At 36.4% G+C, this 22,512-nt stretch overlaps 1 protein-coding gene across 9 annotated transcripts in view; it reads right to left on the reverse strand.

The window, feature by feature from the left end:
• CCDC15 (coiled-coil domain containing 15) overlaps positions 1–22,512 on the reverse strand; it is a 65,478-nt gene that overhangs the window by 25,801 nt on the left and 17,165 nt on the right. For 6 of the 9 annotated variants that reach the window (XM_039872796.1, XM_039872802.1, XM_039872799.1 and 3 more), the window contains 7 exons: positions 14,245–14,367; positions 13,363–13,941; positions 12,313–12,435; positions 11,674–11,796; positions 9,562–9,678; positions 3,846–3,938; positions 2,618–2,721 (listed from right to left, as the gene is read on the reverse strand). In XM_039872796.1, coding sequence (XP_039728730.1) covers positions 2,618–2,721; positions 3,846–3,938; positions 9,562–9,678; positions 11,674–11,796; positions 12,313–12,435; positions 13,363–13,941; positions 14,245–14,367 — 1,262 coding nt within the window. Of the gene's footprint in view, positions 1–1,692; positions 1,730–2,617; positions 2,722–3,845; positions 3,939–9,561; positions 9,679–11,673; positions 11,797–12,312; positions 12,436–13,362; positions 13,942–14,244; positions 14,368–22,512 lie in introns of those variants that run through there. The other 3 variants (XM_039872803.1, XM_039872800.1, XM_039872801.1) reach the window with 3 other exon arrangements.

Genomic DNA, 22,512 nt, shown 5'->3' on the forward strand with positions numbered 1-22,512 from the left:
TACTTGATATAATTTCAATTTTCTTTAATTTGTTAAGGCTTGTCTATCCTGGAGTATGTTCTGTGTACTCTTGAGCAGATTATGTATTCTGCTGCTGTTTGATAGAATGTTCTATATATGTCTGTTAGATGGATTTGACCTACAGTGTTGTTCCAGTCCACGGTTTCCTTATTAATTTTCTATCTGGATGATATATCCATTATTGAGAATGGGTATTAAAGTCTCCTACTATTATTGTATTGCTGTTTATTTCTCTTTTCAGTTTTGTTAGTATTTGCTTTGTATATTTACGTGCTCCAATGCTGGATACATAAATTTCTACAACTGTTACACTGTCTTGATGAACCGACACCTGTATCATTATATAATGACCTTCTTTGTCTATTGTGACCCTTTTTAAGTTAAAGTCTATTTGTCTAATAAAAGGATAGACACCCTAGCTCTCTTTTGATATTTTACATGAAATATCTTTTCCCATCCCTTTACTTTCAGCCTATGTGTGTCCTTGAAGCTAAAATGAGTCTTTTATAGGTATCGTTTCCCTTTTAAGACAGTGTGGTATGGGCAAAAGAATGACAAATAGGTCAATGGAACAGAACGGAGAGCCCAGAAATAGACCCACATAAATACAGTTAACTGATCTTTGACAAAGGAGCAAAGGCAATACAATGGAGCAAAGACAGTCTTTTCAACATATGATACAGGAATAACTGAACATCCACGTGCAAAAAAATAAATCCAGACACAGACATTATATTCCTCACAAAAATTAACTCAAAATGAATCATAGAGCTAAATGTAAAACACAAAACTACAAAAATCCTAGAAGATAACACAGGACAAATTCTAGGTGACTGTGGGTATGGTAATGACTTTTTAGAGACAACATCAAAGGCATCATCCATGAAAGAATTATAAGCTGGATTTCATTAAAATTAAAAAGTCTGCTCTCTGACAGATAATGTCAAGAGAATGAGAATTTAAGCCACAAACTAAGAGAAGATATTTGCAAAAGACACATCTGATAAAGGACTATTACTCCATATATACAAAGAACTCTAATTACTCAACAATAAGAAAACAAATAATCCAATTAAAAGATGGGGTAAAGACCTAAACAGATACCTCACCAAAGAAGATATACAGATGGCAAATAAGTAAAGTTTACCCTTGAACAATATGGATTTTAATTGACCAGGTCACTTATACATGAATACTTTTCGATAAATGTACATTTGGCCCTTTGTAGCCCCAGGTTTTGCATGTGTAGATTCAACCACTGCAGATGGAAAACAGTATTTTCCATCTGCAGTTGGGAATCCCTAGATTCTGAGGGCCTGTATGCATTGTTCTATGCCATTTGATACAAGGGACTTGAGCATCCACAGATTTTGGTACCCATGGGGTGGCAGGGTCCTACAACCAATCCCCTGTGGATAAGATTTTGGAGAGCCAAAAGTTATATGCAGGTGTCTGACTGTGGGAGGTTGGTGTCCCTCACCTCCACATTGTTCAAGAGTCAACTGTATATGAAAAGATGTTCTATATCACATGTCATTAGGGAATTACAAGTTAAAACAATGAGATACTGCTACATACATATTAGGATGACCAAAATCCAAAACACTGACAACACCAAATGCTGATGAGGATGTGGAACAAGATTTCTCATTCATTGCTGGTGGCATGCAAAATGATATGGCAGCTTCAGAAGAAAGTTTGGCAGTTTCTAACAAAAATAAACAAACTCTTACCATGCAATCCAGCAAATGCACGCCTTGGTATCCACCCGAAGGAGTTAAAAACTTATGCCCACATAAAAGCTGCATATGAATATTTATAGCAACTTTGTTCAAAAATGCCAAAAGTTGGAAGCAACCAAGATGTCCTTCAGTAGGTGAATAGATAAATAAACTATGGCACATTCAGACAATAGAATATCATTCAGGACTAAAAAGAAATGAGCTATCAAGCCATGAAAACGGCACTGGAGGAACCTTATACGCATATTATTAAGTGAAAGAAGCCAACTCAAAAGGCTACATACTGTATGATTCCAACTCTATGATATTCTGGAAACAGCAAATAGAGACAGTAAAAAGGTCAGTGGTTGTCAGGGATTAGGGAGAGAGATGAATAGGTGTAGCACAGGAGTTTTAGGGATTTGATCCATTTTGAAACTATTCTATATGATACTGTAATGATGGATACATGTCATTATACATTTGTCAAAATCTGTAAGAATCTATCACATCAAAAGTGAACCTAAATGTAAAATACAAATTATAATGTGTTCAGGTAGGTTTATCAGTTGTAACAAATATTCCACTGTGGTACAGGATGTTAACAGTAGGAGAGGCAGTCCATGTGTAGAGGCAGAGGATAAATGAGAACTCTCTGTACTTTACGCTTAATTTTGCTGTGAACCTATAACTGTTCCAAAAAAAAAATGAAGTCTACTTAACATCTTTTAATAATTCTACCCAAATCAAAAAGAGTTGCTTCCACCATAGATTAGAAGGCAAAACCACTGCCTGATTATGCCAAAAATTTAGCTTCCAAAATCATCTTAATTGGTAATTTAAGGATCACAGCGAGGGAGGATCAAAGAACTCACTTTTCAATTTTCTTCCTGTGTTCTTTTTGCCTTTGCTGCTCTTTTACTTGTTCTCTTTCAATATCCATGAAAAGTCGTCTATATCTCAGGTACTGCCTTTGACGCTAAAGGAAAGAAGTTAAAATTAAGATTCTGCTCTCAGAGGACTTTCCAAGGAAGGAAAATATCCTGTGTCTTAGACAAGAAAACTATATGATACAGAAGTCACATGGAACTAAGTCCTTAAATTCCTTCTATTTATGGTGACTCAGGATAATATCACATACAGGAAGAGCTTTATATCTTCAAACACATAACTATTAGATGTTATGGACAAATCAGAGAAGTACTAATTTAGTTTGCCCTTAGTATACAGTCCCTTGTCAACAGCACTTAAAGAAAAGATTGTATTTGATATGATAAAATATATACTATATTCACTCTGTATTCTCAAGTTTAAGTCCCATAGAACTTTAACTTTTCAAAATTAAAACCACACCACCAAAGCATACTCTAAGCCTAGCGTAACACGGTAGGGAGCACAGAAGGACTGAGGAATATCAGAGTATCATACTTTTAAAGGGAACGAGTAAGATAAAAGCAAGTGCTACTATTGTGCGTATATGTTCATACCTCTGTGCTCTCTTTTAAGAACACGAGCTACTCAAAGGGCACTACTATACACATAGACATGTTTTTGCCCTTTGAGTAGTCATGTCCTTTTAGCAAAAACTATTAAAAGCCTAATAGCAATTCCTAACGTTGAAGATACAGCACAATCAACAGTGGTATGTTTTTAAAAACACAGATGCCCCAAACCTACCTTTTCAGATACCAATTCAGTATATCTGGTTTGGGTCTAGGCATTTGCATTTTGAAAAAAGACTCCACATCTGATTTTGGTGAATGGCCAGTGTTAAAAACCATTGGTTTAAACTAACTTTAGATTGAAAAGGAAAAAAGAAAGTCATAAATTAAAACTTCCTTTAAATAAGTTATTGTGGCACATATCACTAACTGGGGAAATTTATTAGGATCCTATCTCTGACTTTACGTCAAGGTATCCAAAGTCCTAGGTGCTTAGAAGAAAAGTTCAATGTATTATAATGACTAATGTAATTTATTTGCCTTTATCTGTATAAATTGTAGTATTAGCTTTTACTGTGATAGGACACAGTAAATTGCTTCTAATCTCACATATACTATGATGGTATAAACACTAATGTCCAAAAGAATTATTATTACATACCTCTTTCTTGTCTTCTTCTTGATCTACTCCAGTCTGAAGTGCCAATGAAGGCTGGAATTCAGTGTTCAATCCTGATTGACATTCATCATAAACCTGTTAGAAAGTCCAGTAACACAAAATGACAAAATTGCCAAAAGATAGCTGTGTGCATGCTTTTGATACTTTCATCTATAAATTCATTTCTCTTACAAACTTGAGCTTAACTGGATAAAAAAAAAAAACAAAAAAAATCTATATGTATATATCTATATCTATTACATATATATCTATATCTATTACATCTATCTATCTATATATATATATAACACAATCTATATATATATATAGATAGATAGATAGATGTAATAGATATAGATATATACATGAATAAAACTTTTACAAAAGAATAAAAGGAAGCAGTTTCAGAAGGAATTAACCAAATAAAAATTAAACCAAAGAAAAGGATTCGGGTCAAAATACGGGTGAACTAATAACAAATCAAAATGTTCAGAATGAAAGTTCTTCTAAAAGGTCATTTGAAATCATTCTATCCTGAGAGTGAAATCAAGATATAAAGCCAGTTCCCTTAATATCTCAAATCTATAAGCATTTTCCATTTATACCACTCTCTTGATTGGTGTGAATCCAGAGAATGAGAGCCTGAAAATATTTTAATAATCAACTGACATGGCAGAGAGGAAATTGAAGCTAATTCTTCCCATATTAGCAGGAAAAAGCCTTATGACATAACTTGGTATACTTACTTGGACATCATACGGATCAAATTATGATCTCTAACTTTTAGAAATGAAAGCGTAAAATTACTTTTATCTTTTTAGCTTAAAAGTTATTTATCTTTCAGGTAAGTTTTAGGATACAAGATCAGTATACAAAAATCAATTGTATTTCTTTTACTTGCAATGAACAATCTGAAAATAAAATTCAGGGGAAAATCCATTTATAACACCATCAAAAAATACTTAGGAATTAATTTTTAACAAATTAAATGTAAAATTTAAACTTGGAAACTTACAAAACATTGTTGAAAGAAATTAAAGATCTAAACGAATGGAAAGACATCTCATGTTCATGGATTAGAAGACCTACATAGTTAAGATGGCAGTAATCCCCAAACTGATCAACAGATCTAATGCACTACCCATCAAAATTTCAGTTGACTTCTTTGTAGAGGTTGACAAGATGATTCATAAATTCATATGTAAATGCAAGGGACCCAGAATAGCTAAGATATCTTGAAACAGAAGAACAAAGTTGGATGATTCACTCTTCCCAATCTCAAAACTTACTACAACGCTAGAGTAATCAAGACAGTGTGGTACCAGTATAAGGATAGACATACAGATCAAAAAACAGAATTGATAGTTCATATTAAACCCTTGATTTTACAATCGAATGATTTTTTGACAAGATGCCAAGAGAACACAAACGGTAAAAATAGTCTTTTCAGCAAATGGTGTTAGGATAACTGGATATCCACATGAAAAAGAATAAAAAGTCAGACCCCTACCTAACACCATATACAAAAATTAACTCAAAATGGATCAGAGACCTAAATAGAAGAGACATAAAATTCTTACAGGAACATATAACAGTAAATCTTATGTTTTACTGTTTTAAATTGGTTAGGCAATGGTTTCTTAGATACGACACCAAAGCACAAGCCACAAAAGAAAAAGTAGATAAACTGGTCTTCATCAAAATTAAAAACTTTTGTGCTGCAATAGAAACCATCAAGAAAGTGAAAAGACAACCCATAGAATGGGAAAAAACATTTGCAAATCATATAACTAATACAGAACCTGTACGTAGACTATATTAAAAACTCACATAACTCAATAATCAAAAGACGACCCAATTATAAATTGGACAGAGGATCTAACAGACAGTTTTCCAAAGATGATACATGAATGGCAAATAAGCACATGAAAGATGCTCATCATTAACCATCAGGAAAATGTAAATCAAAACCACAATGAGATACTACTTCACACCCAGTAAGACAGCTATTATTAAATAGCCAGGTAATAACGAGTGTTGGCGAGAATGTAGAGAAATCGGAAACCTCACGTGCTGCTGGTGGGAATGAACAATAGTGCAGCCTCTTTGGACACTAGCGTGGCAGTTCCTGGTTTAGGTTAAGCATAGAGTGACATATGTCCCAGCAATTCCACTCTTATGTATATACCCAAGAGAAATGAAAACATATATCAACAAAAACACTTGGACGCAAATGTTCATAGCGGCATAATTCATAATAGCCAAGAAGTGGAAACAATCCAACTGCCAGCCAGCTGATAAAGAGATAAATAAAATGTGCTAAATGCATAAAATGGAGTACTATCCAAGGGATAGGAATGAAGTACTACTACACGCTACAGGGTTGATGAGCTTTGAAAATGTGACGCTCAGTGAAATAACCCAGTCACAAAGGCCACATATTGCATGATCCCATTTATATGAAATGCCCAGAAAAGGCAAATCTATAGAGACAGAGAGTAGACTAGTGGTTGCCTGGGGCTGAGAGTAGGGATAAGGAGAAAAAGGATTGCTAATGGGTACAGGACTTTTTTGGGGGTGATGAAAATGTTCCGAAATTGTTTGTGGCAATATTTGCACAACCCTTTGAATATACTAAAAACACTGAGTTGTACACTTAAAATGGGTTAATTGTATGGTATGTGAATTATAGTCAATTTTCATTATTCACATATTCCTTATTTGTGAATTCACTTACTTGCTAAAATTTATTTGTAATTCCCAAATCAATACTCACGGTGCTTTCGTGGTCATTTGCAGACAAGCACAGAGTTGTGAAAAATTTGAGTTGCCAGCTGTGCACATTACCAGCTGAGGTTGAACAAGAATTTGTTTCAGCCTTCATACTGTAAACAAGTATGAAGGTATATTTAGTGCCAAGTTTCTTGCATTTTTTGCTTTTTGTTAGTGATTTTGCTGTTTAAAATGACCCCCAAGCACAGCGCCATAGTACTGTCATAGTACAGCAAAGAAGGCTGTGACGTGTCTTATGGAGAAAATACTTGTATTATACAAGCTTCATTCAAGCATGAGCTGTTGTGCTATTGGCTGAGTTCAATGTTAATGAATCAACAATATATATTAAGTAAGGAGTCTTTAAAACAGAAATACACATAAAACAAGGTTATGTATTGATTAGTTGACCAAAATGTGATCAGAGGCTCACAGAAACCTAACCTTGCATCTCCCCTAGGAGCAATGATTCAGTATTCCCTAATTCAGTGATTGAGGCAACTTTAGAGAACATCAGTACCATAAATAACAAGAATTGATTGCATATCTCAATAAAATAAGGCTATTATTTATTTATGTTTGTTATAGATAAAATTGAAAAACGATACATAGCAAAAGGCTAATGGGGGTTCTCTCTGGAATTTTTGTGGTGCTTCTTTTCTTTGTTTACTTTTGCTACAGTAAAAATGAAATTATTTTCTGCTTTCAAAGAAACAAGATAAACAAGACTTCTGGCACCAAAGCAGTAAGTCCACTATTGGCCTCTCTCACACACTGACTATAAATAAAAACTCCAGGAAATGCGGCCCATGGGATCTGGAGAGTGTAAGCTGTGGGTGTCCTAGAGAGGAATGGGGTGAACCTAGAGAAGTACAAGGCTTTGAGAATTGAACTAATACTGGAGCCCCTATTCACAGAAGGTGAGAAACAACTGATAGTCTGAACTTAACTAAGTTGATTGCCTGCTAGAACATGAAACAAAAAAGATGCAACATTCTTTAGAGGATTTTAATAGAAACCAGAGTCTTGTGATATAATTCAAAATTGGACCCAGAAGAAAGGTGGTAAGAGAATCCAGACTATGGGTCCAAAGAAAGACTCTCTTCCTCTGAAATAGTAAAAATAGAAAAAATGGCAAAAAAAAAAAACCCACAAAAAAACAAAAAACAAAAGTAAATGGCTGAGGCGGTTATTGCACAAAGGCTTCTATTTTCTTTATAAAAGCCGGAGAGTATGGGAGAATGACAAGAACTTTAAGGGGTGTTTAAGGTTTAGAACTATCAGTGTGGGCCAGGGAAAGGGAGCTGACAAGGGACAGGCAAGGAAAATGCTAAGCAACATGGGAGACCCAGATGGGACTGTAAACGCTAGTATGACTATGGTTCAAATCTACACGAATGAAATGTTTTCTCCCAAAAAGCTTGATTATTCGGGAGCCTGAAAGGAGAAAGGACTAATCCAGGGCTGAGGATTTTCAGGGCCAGTATGGCAGAAGGACAAGAAGAGGTCGTGACCACAAAGCTGCACCTCCACTGAACAGTCAGGGTTAGGTACCCCTCTTCCACACTCAGTTAATGCTCTATGCATCCTCTACTACTAGTTACATTGTGTCACAACCATCTGCTTATGTATCAGTCTCTCTTCTTTAGAAATTTGAGTGCTGTGTCTTGTTCACAGCGGTATCTTTGATATTTAGTATCTAAATAATTGCTGACACCTAACAGGTACTCAATAAATGTTTGGTTGATGGACTAATGCATTCAAAACATATTTAGCAAGATACTACCAGGTACCAGCACTGTGCTAAAGGCCACCCATACACTTGTAAACAAAACAGGTGTGGTGCCTTTCTTCAGGAAGTTATAGACCAGTAGAACACATGTAAATAAGTAAATAATTACAAAGTGTTTTCTGTACTGAGGAAGAAGCAATTCAGGGATAAAGATAAACAGAAGAAGGGAGAGGTATTTTTGATAAGGTACTCAAGGTAGTCTCTTCTAAGGACTTTCAGCCATTTTAGCTGAAACCTGAAAGATGAGAAAGGACCATCTTTGTGAAGAAAAAAGGGAAGAACATCCAGGTAGAGGAAAAAACATAGGAAAAGACCTGAGGTAAATAAGACTGTGGCATAGTTCAAGATATATAAATGACAAGGTAGAATAAAACATGACAGCATACCCTTGGGACAGCCTTATAGATCCAAACGAAAAATAACAAGAGTGCCAGTTTAGTCCTGAAAACTTCAACCCCAATCCTGCTTTCTGCCTTTATGCCTCCTTTTCTTTCTGATCTTTTAAAAGAGCCAAGAGGAAATCTCTCTTTATCTCTTTCGTATATTGTGAAGGCTGTTTTTAAAAGAACAAAACCACAAGGTAGAAATTATCCAGACAGTGGTAAAATTCTAATGGGAATAAACTAGACTTCAGTAAGCCATGGAAAAAATCTTAGTAGGCCAGGGTATTTTAACATTTTCTTGAAAAACTATTGATTTTAAGTCAATACACCAAAACTTAGGCAATTTAACATAACCCTAAGAAGCTTTGTTAGAGTTTATTTATTGGCCATTCCGCCTTATGCTCTACCAGCTTCCTGATGGGGAGCTGGTCCCGGTCACTGGGTGGAAGATCCTCATGTTCCCTCCCCCTCAGAAACCACTTCTTTTTCTTCTCCTCTTGCACCCTGAAAGACAACTGTCACCAGAAATACATTTCTTTTTTATTAAAAAAAAAAAAATACATATAAAAAATTTCTCCAATAGACCACAAGTGCTCCTGACGATATCCTAGGTTTCAGTGAGAGCCCTAGAGTAATCTTAGGTCAGGACAGGTTTTACACACTACGAAATACAACAAGAATCTGCTTTTTGCTCAGCTTTACCACTCCCAGCTCAGTAAGTGCCTATAACCCTGTTTAAATTCTACCACTCACACTCTACAGTCTGCTCTACCTGTCTTCTGCTGGAAGCCTCTCTCCGGTGCGTGGGTGGAAGATGCTGGCGGCCAAGAAGCAAATCTCGCCATCTTTCAGCTGTCCCAACAGATGGCTGCTGCCTAGAGTATAAACTCTAAAAAATAAAAAAGCGTCCACCAAATTGTATAAGCAGTAACATAATGGTAGTGAAAATACTGTAGGCTGCAGTGATAGCTCTGAGGTAAACTAAATAGGTCAGAATAGTCTGATACATTATGGCATAAAAGTAGACATTATACTTCTTGCCACTTAGTATGGATCTTAACAGTATCCACAAAGCAATCATAAGTTTCTTCATCTATGAAACAAGGATAATAATAGATCTATCGCCCAGGGTTATTGTGAGAATTAAATGAGAGGAAGGACACAAAACACAATGTTCTAGAATAATTTTGGCTATGGAAAGTACTTAAGAATGTAAGCATTATTATGTTATTCATAATAATAGTAATATTATTGATAGTATTAATAAGAGATAACACTATCATCATCAACAACACTGTTGATGGTAGTAGCATAGCTCTGCTAAGCCCAGATCGAACTCTAACTAATTTACTTTCTGCTGCTTACTCTTTACTATATTCTGCTCTACTTGCTCTCTGGCAGGGCCTGGATCCTAGATTTCATGCAAGACATATTCATGGCACTCCAGAAATAACTCCTTTCTCTGTCTCTCATCTGGCATATTATGAGAGGTCTGCCCACAGTTCCTGTGCTAAAAGACAACATAAACATTGGAACGTCAATTGTCCAAGCAGGTGCATCATGCCAGGACAACAGTAAAAGATTCAATAAAGAGGCCTGAAGTAGTTTCAACAGGTCACAGAACAAGAGGATATTATACCTTTGCCATTATTATTGACCTTAATGCTAAACCCCTGAAGCAGTTACTACATTGCCTTGTAAATCTTGAGCCAAAACCTAGGCAATTTACTCATTGCTACTTACTCCTCACTATAATATGCTCTACTTATTTTCTGGGAGAGGATGGGTCTTGAATACTGGGTGAGACATGCCGATGGCACTCTAAAAGCAATTCATCTTTCAAACTCCCATCTCTCAAAAGATGAGGGTTGCTTGGTACACTTGTTTTAAAAGAACAACAAAATACAAAATTAATTGTCTAAGCAGAAATGATGGGTTAGTGACAATAATGCAGATCAGTGACAAACCCAGAATGATACAAGGGGAAGATAATACAGGGGTGTGCGTGTGTGTATGTGTATAATATAAAATTTCCAAACACACATCAAAGTAGGAGAAAAAACAGTATAATGAATCCCAAGATAGCCATCACCCAGCTTCAACAATTAGCAATTTGTTTTTATCATCTATCTCTTGTCCCACTTTTTTCCTGGAGTGTTTTAAAGCAAATCAGTATTTTAGGTTTGTAGGTTTTTTTGTTTTGTTTGTTTGTTTGTTTGTTTTTGGGTTTTGTTTGTTTGTTTTTGGGTTTTGTTTGTTTGTTTTGTTTTTTTATTCAGCAACACATTTGAAAGAAGATAAGGCGATAAGGCAGTATTTTTATAATGTTGCTAGCATTTTCCCAAGGTAAGGCCAGGAGACAAGCTTGTGTCACTTCCACAAGCACTCCTACTTGGTGTTGCCAACAATTGCACAAACACTAGAGGTGGTAAAGTTCAGTAATTTTTGAAGTGATAAACAGCTTGTTTTATCCATCATAACTGGTTTGCAAACTGGATGCCTGATTTTGGTGTACTGCTTCAGTTGACCAAAAGGAGAATCCCTTTGGTATTGATAAGAATGTATGATGGCCAAATAAATATGCTAAAGGATTTGAGTGAAAAAAAAAAATAAAACCACCACTTACTATTAACCAATCAATAGTATAAAAATGTGTCTCCTGTTTAACCCAAATGACAGAGATATGTCTTCTCATCTGGACTCTTTAGAATAGACAGATTTTAAAATAACAGAAGAGACTATATTCTTAGCCTAACTCTAGAAGCCTTAATTCTATGCATTCTATATACAAGCTAGCTTGACAAGCTTCAACCCAAACCTTAAGTAATTTCATCTCTGTTACTCTTTAGGAAAGTGACAGCCCTCCCACTGTGCTCTGCTCTACCTGATCTCCAGGGGAGGCTTGGTCCTGTATTTGAGGGTTAACATACTGAGGATACTCCTGAGGCAATTCATCTCTCACTCTCTCTTCTCTCATAAAAAATGACAGCTGCTTGGAAAACATGTTCTAAAGGAACAATGACAGAAAAGAAAATGTCTAAACAGGACAAAGTGCTAATCATAATACTGCAGGCTTCAGTGAGAACTCCAGGCAAAAGGTACCAAGTGAAGATATTCTGATACATTTTGATTTGAATGAGAACATTACACTTTAAGACCAACTCTGTAGATCTTAATTTTTCATCCCAAATTATGTATAGAATAGTCTGACAAACTCCTCAAATTTTAAGCAATTTAGGATCTGCTACCTCCCACATTATTCATGTAGGGGTAATATGCTTGTGGTAATACTATGGGCTTCAGCATAAGTTGCAATGTCATCTTAGTAAATTAAAATAGTCTAACCAATTTTACAATAAGAATATAAAGATGATTTATCAGCCTTATGAATGACAGAACTGATTGATACAGTTCACTAGACCAGGGAATTTTGCACCTGACTCTAAAGTTCACATTATCAGCTGTTTAGAATATCTAAAATCCAGTCACTTTATTTATTGTTTTATCTCTTATTCTGCTCTACCTGATTTCTGACGAAGGCTTGGTCCTGGAGTTTAGGAGGCAGATACCGATGACCCGCCAGAGAAAAGTCACCTCTCCCTTTCTCATTTATCATATCAGAATATGGCTCCTTGAAGCGTACTTTCTAAAAGAGAAAAATATACAAACTATAAATTGTCTGATAGGAGTAATATGATAGCAATAATAGTCTAAGCTTTACTGAGAACCTTCTGGTAATTTTTAAAACTCAAGATAGTGAAATATTATGGAATGAAACAGAAAACTTTTTGTCAGTTCTGAAGTCTAGCTGAGAACAATTTTTGCAAACTAAATCTTAAACAATTCAGTTCCTGCTGGTCTCTCTCCTTTTTCTGTTTCACCTTGCCCCAGATGGAGGCCTTGCCCCAGATGGAGGCCTGATCCTGAAGCCTGTGGAGAAGATCCTAATGGACATCCAGAGGAAATACCTCTCTCCCTCTCCTACCTATCAAATGTGATGCTGGCTGCTTCAAATTTGCTTTCTAAAAAAGAACAAACAGAATATCAATTGTTTAGTTAAGAAAGACTAGTTAACTAATAATACTTTAGGCTATAGTGAGAATTCTGGAGTTAACAGAGTATAACTGGACATCTTATGGAATAAAATAAAACACTAGACTCTAGTCCACATAAGCCCAGCCACGACCCTAAGTAATTTGCTTCCTACTGATCCCTTTTTTCTTCCTTTTGTTCTAATTGATCTCTGGTGGAGGGCTGGCCTTGGAACCTGGGTAAGCGATACTGTTGGACACTTGTGAGCCACTCTTTTTTCCATCTTTCAGCTGTCAAAGCAGATGATAGCTGCCAGTAGTTTTCCTAATGAAGATTAAAAAGTAAATTGTCCAGACAGGGGTAATATGCTTTTGATAATACTTTAACACAATGAGAAGCCTAGAGTTTTTAGAAATCAATCAGGAAACTACTTTCTTCCAACTATGAATCCCCAAATCAGCTGCAATATAGCCCTTGCAAATCCTACGCCAAACTTTAAGTACCTTTCTTCTTGTTATATCTCCTTTCCACTCTATTTTACCTGATATCTGGATAGAAAATCCTGGTCCTGACATTTGGGCAGAGCATTCTGATCTTTCGGGAAAACATTCTGATATTTGGGTAGAGAATGCTGGTTTTGACATCTGTGTAGAATATTCTGGTCTTTGGCAAGAACATGCTGGTCTTTGCGTAGAAAATGTTGGTCCTGACATTTGAGTAGAATACTCTGATCTTTGGGTGGAAAAGCCTCATTTGGTGATAGAAAATCCCGGGCTTCCAATATAATACTCCCATCTTCTAGTTCAGTACTCTGGACTTCCAGCATAATACTCTGAGTTTCTGTCTTAACAACCGGGACGTCAGGCTCAACGGCCTGGGCTTCAGGCTCAACAGCTTGGCCTTCCGGTTCAATAGCCTGGGTGTCTGACTCAACACTCTGGACTTCCACCTCGATATTCTGGACTCTTGTCAAATTACTCTGGGTGTCCAGCAGATCACCTCGGGCTTTTGAAAGATAATCCTGGGTTTCTGGAAGAATATCCTGAAGGCCATGAAGATGTAACTTCTTTAGCTCTTCCTCTTCCATCACAGCAAATAATGGATTTTTGAATTGTACTTTCTAAAAGTGAATATAAACATCACATATAGAATAGGTAGTAGCAACGCTCTAGGTTTTCCATGAGATTCCTAAAGTAATCTTAAAAAGATATGGTAGTCAATAAAATTATTAGAATAAAATGTGAAATTATACTCTTTGCTCAACTTAACCTAAATCTACAATCCCAAACTAGTACAACAGTACTGGCATCTGTAATCCAAATCATAATTAGTTTAATTTCCATTGTACTCAGTACTGGCATGCCTACTGTAAATGACAATTAGTTTAATTTCTATTATACTATCTCCTTTTACTCTGCTTTACCCGCTCTCTGCTGAAAGGTTTGTCCTTGTCTTCAGAAAGGAGATCCTGCTGGTCCCACGAAAACAAACTTTCTCTCTCTTTCTTGTCTATCATAATAGATGAAGATTCCTCAGAGTCGTGTTCCTAAAGAACACACAAACAAGAATGAAAAAAAAAGAAACAATGTAACTGCAATAAAATCCTAGGCTAATGCACACTACTAATTTAATTTTAGTAGGTCAGTATAGTCAAATAGTATAAAAACAGGACATCACAAAAGAAGTGCAAGACTATCCACTGAAGAGTGGGTCAATATGGCAGGGTAGGTTAATGCAGTGCTCGCCTCCTCCACTCCACAACTGCATTAAAATGACAACTAAATTATAATCAACTTGGAGAACCACCTGAAGTCTTGCTGAACATATCATCTATAACTGAAGATATAAAAACAGGCCACATCGAGACCAGTAGGAGGGGTGGAGGTGAGAAATGGGCTAGCCCCACACCCATGCCTAGCAGGTGAGCTTCAGGAGGGATATCTCAGCTGCAGAGGTCCCCCTGAACCCTGAAGGAGCAAGGGGATGCAGCCCCACACTGGGGCTCCCCAACCCAGGGTTCCAGGGCCAAAAAAAGGAGTCCCCACAAAATGGGACTATAAAAATCAGTGGGAATTCTGACCACCTGGGTGACATGGAAGGAACCCGGAAACTCAGATGTCCCTTTAAAGAGCCAGTGCATTGACTCACTTGTTCACAGATACCCTGGCTCCAGTAGAGGGTCAGCAGCTTAGAAGGTGCAAGAGACATATGGGTAAAGACTGAGTTGTGTGGCTTCAGGGCAAGGACTGGAGGGACAGCCGCCATTGACCCTTTGTCAGACCCTCTTCCTGTGTAGTCAAGGTGGGCGTCACCTTGCCTACGCTGAACCCTCTCCCTACCGTGGCCAATTCTGAATTTGGCCAATTCTGAATTTGCATTGACCCGGTGAGATCAGCTCACTCTACCCCATGGCTCACTGGGGCCCTGCCCCACAGCTTGCAAACTGCCTGCATTGTGCTTGTTGCCCAGCAACCAATTCCACCCTGCACTCTATAGAAGGCACATTCAACAGCAATTAATAGTCCTCAGCTCACTAGGCTTGTGCACCTGGGAATAAACTGTCGGTGGTGGACAGCCAGCACCTGCCTGAGTTGAGTATTTCTTAGGCAGGTCTCGGAGGTTTATGGGCCTGAGGCGGGCAGGGGGTTGGCCTCAATGTGATCAGAGACTTTTGCAAGAGGCCAGAGGTTCAACTCTGGCACCAAACCTGAATCTGCACTGGCCAAGTGATATCTGCTCACTTTACCCCATGACTTCCTGGGTTCCAGCCCCACCCAATTCTCATGTCACTCAAAGGTTCTATTAATTGCTGAGCCTTACAGGCAGCTGGCAAGAAGCCTCAGGCCTTGGAGTGCCCTAGACCTTTAGCTAAGCTGCCCCAGGACAAGTACTGGTGGCAGCAAGCCTTGGTTCAGTGTGGTCTCTCACACTTACCTCCAGGTCTAGCACAGGTTGTGACTAGTCACAGACCGCTTTATATCTCCTACAAGATAGCCTTAGGCAGTCAAGCAGCAGCTGACTTTGGCCTGCACAGGAGCCCCTCCCGAGGGGCCACAGGACCAACACATCCAGAGGCTGGCATCAGACCACAACAGAGCACCACCTGATTAGCCCCACAAGTGGCACACCCAAAGGCTGGTCTCAACAGGTACGCAAGGCTGCTGGGGTGAATCCTACTCCATGAGGTCAGCTCCCACACAGCAGCTCATATCCTGTGGACATGGCCAATTCTCACAGCCAGTCAACCTAAAAGTCAAACCCATTCACTGACATGCTAACAGCAATCACGGCTTAACTACAACAGTGGAACACATACAGCTCACACAAGGGATAGTCCCCAGAGCTTCCAGTGCAGGCAATCAGGGAGACTGCACCACTGGGCCACACAGAGCACCTCTACATCAGGCCACCTGACCAAGACTGGGAGACGTAACATATCTACTTAATACATAGAAATGAACACAGAAAGGCAACTAAAACGAGGAAACAAAACAAAAAAAAAATGTCACAAATAAAACAACAGAAGAAAACTCCAGAAAAAGAACTAAACGAAATGAAGGCAAACAACCGTACAGATACAGAGTTCAAAACACTGGTTATAAGGAACTTAGGGGAGAATAGATGACCTCAGTGAGAACTTGAACAGAGAGATAGCATACAAAAGGACACAGAAACCGTAAAAAAAAAAAAGTCAGTAATGAGGAATACAATAACTAAAATGAAGAATATTCTAGAATGAATCAATAGTAGATTAGAGGAAGCAGAGGATTGAATCAGCAATTTGGAAGACATAGTAGTAGAAAACACCCAATTGGAACAGCAACAAGAAAAAAAGAATTTTAAATGAGTAACGTTTGAGAGACCTCTGAGACAACTTCAAACATATCAACTTTCGCATCTTAGGGGTACCAGAAGGAGAAGAGAGAGCATAAGGGATTGAGAACCTATTTGAAGAAATAATGACAGAAACGTCCCTAACCTGGTAGAGAAAATAGACATACAACCCCAGGAAGTGCAAAGAGTCCCAAACAAGAAGAACCCAAACAAACCCACGCAAAGACACAACATAATTAAAATGCCAAAGGTTAAAGACAAAGAGAGAATTCTAAAAGCAGCAAGAGAAAGACAGCTAGTTATTTACCATGGTACTTCCATAAGAATAACAGCTGATTACTCAACAGAAACCTAAGGGATTGGCACAAAATATTCGAAGTGATGAAAAGCAAGAACCTACAAGCAAGACTACTCCGAAGCTTCTAAGCTAAAAGACTTCATCACTAACAAGCCAATCTCCCAAGACTGAGTCAAGAAACAGAAAATAGGAACCAACCGATTACCTCTAAAGAAATCAAATCAGTAATCAAAAAATTCCCAAAAAACAAGTCCTCAGCCAGATGGTTTCACGGATGAATTTTACCAAACATTCAAAGAAGAACTAACACCCATTCTTCTCAAACTATTCCAAAGAAATTCAAAAGGAGGGAAGGCCCCCAAACTGATTTTATGAGACTATCATTAGCCTGATTCCAAAACCAAAGAAATTACAAAAAAAAGAAAACTATAGGCTGATATCCCTGATAAAGATAGATGCAAAAATCTTCAACAAAATATTAGCAAACCAAATTCAGTAGTATATTAAAAAGATCATATCAAGTTGGATTTATTCCCGGATGCAAGGTTGGTTCAGTATCTGCAAATCAATTAATGTGATATACCACATAAACAAACTGAAAGATAAAAATTGTATATGATCATCTAGCGTCCATTTATGATAAAAACTCTCAGCAAAGTGGGAGTAGAGTGAACATACCTCAACATAATAAAGGTCACATATGACAAACCTACAGCCAACATCATACTCAGTTACAAAAAGCTAAAAGCGTTTTCCTTAAGATCAGGAACAAGACAAGGATACCCACTTTCACTACTTTTATTCAACATAGTATTAGAAGTCCTAGCTACAGCAATCAGACAAGAAAGAAATAAAAGGCAACCAAATTGGAAAGGCATAAGTAAAACTGTCATTATTTGCAGATGACATGATACTATATAGAGATAACCCTAAAGATTCCACCAAAAAACTATTAAAACTGATCAATGAATTCAGTAAAGTAGCATGTTACAAAATTAATATTCTGAAGTCAGTTGCATTTTCATACACCAATAATGAACTACCAAAAAGAGAAATTAAGAAAACTATCCCATTTACAATTTCATCAGAAACAATTAAATATCATAGGAATAAATTTAACCAAGGAGATAAAAGACCTGTACTTGGAAAATTATAAGCCTTTAAAAAAAAGAAACTGAAGAAAATATAAATAAATAAAAGCATATACCATGCTCATGGTTAGAAAGAATTACCATTGTTAAAATGACTATACTACCCAAAGGAATTTAAAGATTCAATGCAATCTCTATCAAAATAACCATAACATTTTTCAGAAGACTAGAACAAATAATCCTAAAATTTATATAGAACCATAAAAGATCCCAAATAGCCATGACAATAGTGAGAAAAAGGAACCAAGCTAGAAGTATCACACTACCTGATATCAAACTATACTACAAGCTTATAGTAATCAAAACAGCATAGTACTGGCATAAAAAACAGACACATAGATCAATGGAACAGAATAGAGAAGCCAGAAATAAACCATGCTTATACATTCATTTAATATATGACAAAGGAGACAAGAATATACAATGGGGTAAAGACAGTCTCTTCCATAAACGATGTTGGATAAACTGGATAGATACATGCAAAAAAATGAAATTGGACCACCTTCTTATACCACATACAAGAATAAACTCAAAACTGATTAAAGACGTAAATGTAAGACCCAAAACCATAAAACTCCTAGAAGAAAACATAGGTAGTAAACTCTCTGACATTGCTCTTAGTAATTTTTTTTCTTATATATATCCTCAGGCAAGAAAAAATAAACAAATAGGACTACATAAAAATAAAACATTTTTGCACAGCAAAGGAAAACATCAACAAAACAAAAAGACAACCTACTGAATGAGAGAACATATTTGCCTATGATACATCAGATAAGGGGTTAATAACTAAAATTTATAAAGAACTCATACAACTCAACACCAAAAAAATAAACAATCCAATTAAAAAAGGGACCAAAGATCTGAATAGGTATTTCTCCGAAGAGGACATACATCTTTTCATAGACATACGAAAAGATGCTCAAGCTCACTAATTATCAGAGAAATGCAAATCAAAACCACAATGAGATATCACCTCATACCTGTCAGAATGGCTATAATCAATAAATCAAAAAACAGCAAGTGTTAGCGAGGATGTGGAGAAAAGGGAACCCTCGTATGCTGTTGGTGGGATTGCAAATTGGTACAGCCACAATGGAAAACAGTTTGGAGGTTCCTCAAAAAATTAAAAATAAGACTACCGTATGACCTAGCAAATTGCACTTCCAGGTATTTATCTCGAGAAACGAAAATACTAATTCAAAACAATTTATGTACCCCTGTGTTCACTGCAGCATTATTTACAATAGTCAAGATATGGAAGCAACCTAAGTGCCCACCAACAGATAATTGGATAAAGAAGTTATGGTACATATATACAATGGAATATTGTATATATTTCAGTCAAAAAAAAATTGAATTCATGTCATTTGCAACAACACGAATGGACCTAAAGGATATAATGCTAAGTTAAATAAGTCAGACAGAAAAACAAATACCATATGATTTCACTTATATGTGGAATTTAAGGAACAAAATAAATGAATAAACAAAATGAAAACAGACTCATAAATACAGAGAACAAACTGGTGATGGCCAGACAGTAGGGGAATTGGGGGACTGGGTGAAAAATGTGAAGGGATTAAGAAGTACAAATTTGTAAATTTTTGAGTAAAAATCGGTCATGGGGTATGGAGTACAGCATAGGGAAAATAGTCAATAATATTATAATAACTATGTATAGTGCCAAGAGGATACTAAACTGATCGTGAGGATCACTTCGTAAATTATACTAATATCTAACCACTGTGCTTTATGCCTGAAGCTAATATAAAACTAATTTTTTTTAAAGTACAGCCATAAAAAAGACTATACACTGAAAACTATAAAATATTGTAGAAAGAAACTAAAGAAAACCTAAATAAATGGAAAGAATTTCATGTTTATGGATCTCAGAAGACAATATTGTAAAGACAGTGATAAATCCTTATAAGAACAGTCAAGTAATTTTCAACGAGAGTGTCAAGACAATTAAATAGAGAAAGAATAGTTTTTCAACAAATGGTACTGGGACAAGTGGATATCTACATGCAAAAGAATTAAGTCAGAATGCTTCCTCACAAAAAAGTTAATATAAAAATTAAGTCACAATGGATCATAGACCTAAATGTAACAGCCAGAGCTATAAAATTATTAAAATACAGGAGAAAATCTCTACAACCTCAGATTAAGCAGCAGTTTATTAAATACTATACCAAAAGCACAACAAAAGAAAAAATAGATAAATTGGACTACACCAAAATTAAAAATTTTGTGCTACAAATGACAGCATTAAGAAAGTGAAATGACACAGAATGGGAGAAAATATGTGCAAATTATGTATTTGATAAGGAACTTGTATCCAGAATATATAAGGAACTCTTACAACTTGATAATAAAAAGACAAATTAAAAATGGGCACCACATCTGAATAGACTTTTCCTCCACAAGAGGTATAGAAATGGGCAATAAGCAAATGAAAAGATACTCAAGATCATTAGAAAAATACAAATCGAAAGTACAGTGAGTTACCACTTTATACCCACTGGGATGGCTATAATCAGAAAGATGGACAATAACAAGTATTGGAGAGGACGTGAAGAAATTAAAACCCTCATATATTGCTGATGAAAAACAGCTTGTCAGTTCCTCAAGATATTCTACTAAGGAAATGAACGTCTACATAAAAACAGGTACACAATTGCTCATAGCACAATTATAAAAGCCAGTAAGTAGAAACAACCCAAATGTCCATCAACTAATGAATGGATACAGCCATACAACGGAATATTACTCAGCGATAAAAAGCATTGGTACATGCTACAACATGAATGAACTTTGAAAACATTATTCAAGGTCAAAGAAGCCAGTCACAAAGAAAAACATATTACAATTCTATTTATATGAAATACCTAGAATAATCAAACCACAGAGACGGAAAGTAGATTAGTGGTTGCTTAGGACTGTGGGTAGGGACAGAGAAGGAATTGGGAGTGACCGCTAATGGAAACAGGAGTTCTTTTAGGGGAGAAGAAAATATTCTAAATTAGATTGTGGTGGCAGTTGCATAACCCTGTGTGGTATGTGAATTATATCTCAATAAAAATGTTTAAAAAAACAATACTAGACATTATAATCTTAACCCTTAAATCCATCCTTTATTAGATGTGGATAGTTATAACAAACCATTATTTTTTCCCTCTACTCTTTACATTTCCCTACCTGATTTTCCATAACGTTCTGGTAATAAACAGTATTTAAAAGACCTTGATGGACCTTAAAGGGTAAATCTCCTCTTGTTTCTATGTTTATCCTGATGGATGACAGTTTCCTACAAAGTGCTTGCTGGGGCAAAAAAATCAATGTAAATATAAAATGGAGTCTAGAAAGCAATATGCTCATGATACTAAGCTGAGTTTTTGTGAAACATCTAGAGTGATCTTAGCAGGCGATGGCAGTATAACACAGGAAAATGGATAACAAATAGTTCTTCAAATGCACAAACGAGTCACTCACACATCAAACATATGGAGGGAGATAGGCTGGTAGGAGGCATATTAACTTTATAAATGACAATTTGCCCCTATTCTAGCCAATAACAGTTTTAGAAGGCTTATGATTTTCGTCTTAGTGACCTGACAGCAGGTAAGCAAGTCTATCTTCTAATTGTATCTCCATGTCTGGAAAAACAATAACAATCAAACAGGTTCTAAAGTCAGTAAAAATAAGTCTAACAAGAAAATGAAAGCAGAGTTCAGCTGGGTTACAGAGTTTTCTCCTTTCTGACTGGCCACTTCATATAACTGAGAAAGTAGAAACTGTTTATATTTGAGGAAAAGACTGCATACTTGATATGAGTGATAAGAAAAATGTCGCTAATTTCTTATATCCTTTTCAATTATATGGAGATTTATTTCTGATGTTATACCTGAAAAACACACATGCATTCTTTGGAAGCAAGCAGCCAGCCTGAATCCATCGTCACCATTTATTACACTTAAATGGCACCTTTGACGTATAAAACCGGTTTATACAAGGATGTTATCTCTGACTTAATCCTCCTCCTTTCTACTAGATAATTATTTCAGTCAGACCTGTGAACAGGACTCTTTCTAAAAAAACAATTGAAAGGTCTGAGCACATTCTACACAATATAAAATATCAAACTCTAGGATCTGATAACCCTTTTATTTTTGGTTTATTAAAATATGTCTAATCTCATTTTAACAGTCAGTCTAATAGCCCAAACTATATTATGGCCAAATCCAGGGTAGATATGAAAATTGTTAAGATATCAAACCACTGAGGAGAATTTAGGTACAAAAGAAGCTCTACCTTGAGTTACAACAAGGCAATGCTAGAAAAAGGTAACCATACTGAATGCATCTAAAATGGAAGGCCATATATGAATATACGTCCATGCTTATAT

The sequence above is a fragment of the Pteropus medius genome, unplaced genomic scaffold (assembly GCF_902729225.1).
Source record: "Pteropus medius unplaced genomic scaffold, Ma_sr-lr_union100, whole genome shotgun sequence".
Lineage (NCBI taxonomy): Eukaryota > Metazoa > Chordata > Mammalia > Chiroptera > Pteropodidae > Pteropus > Pteropus medius.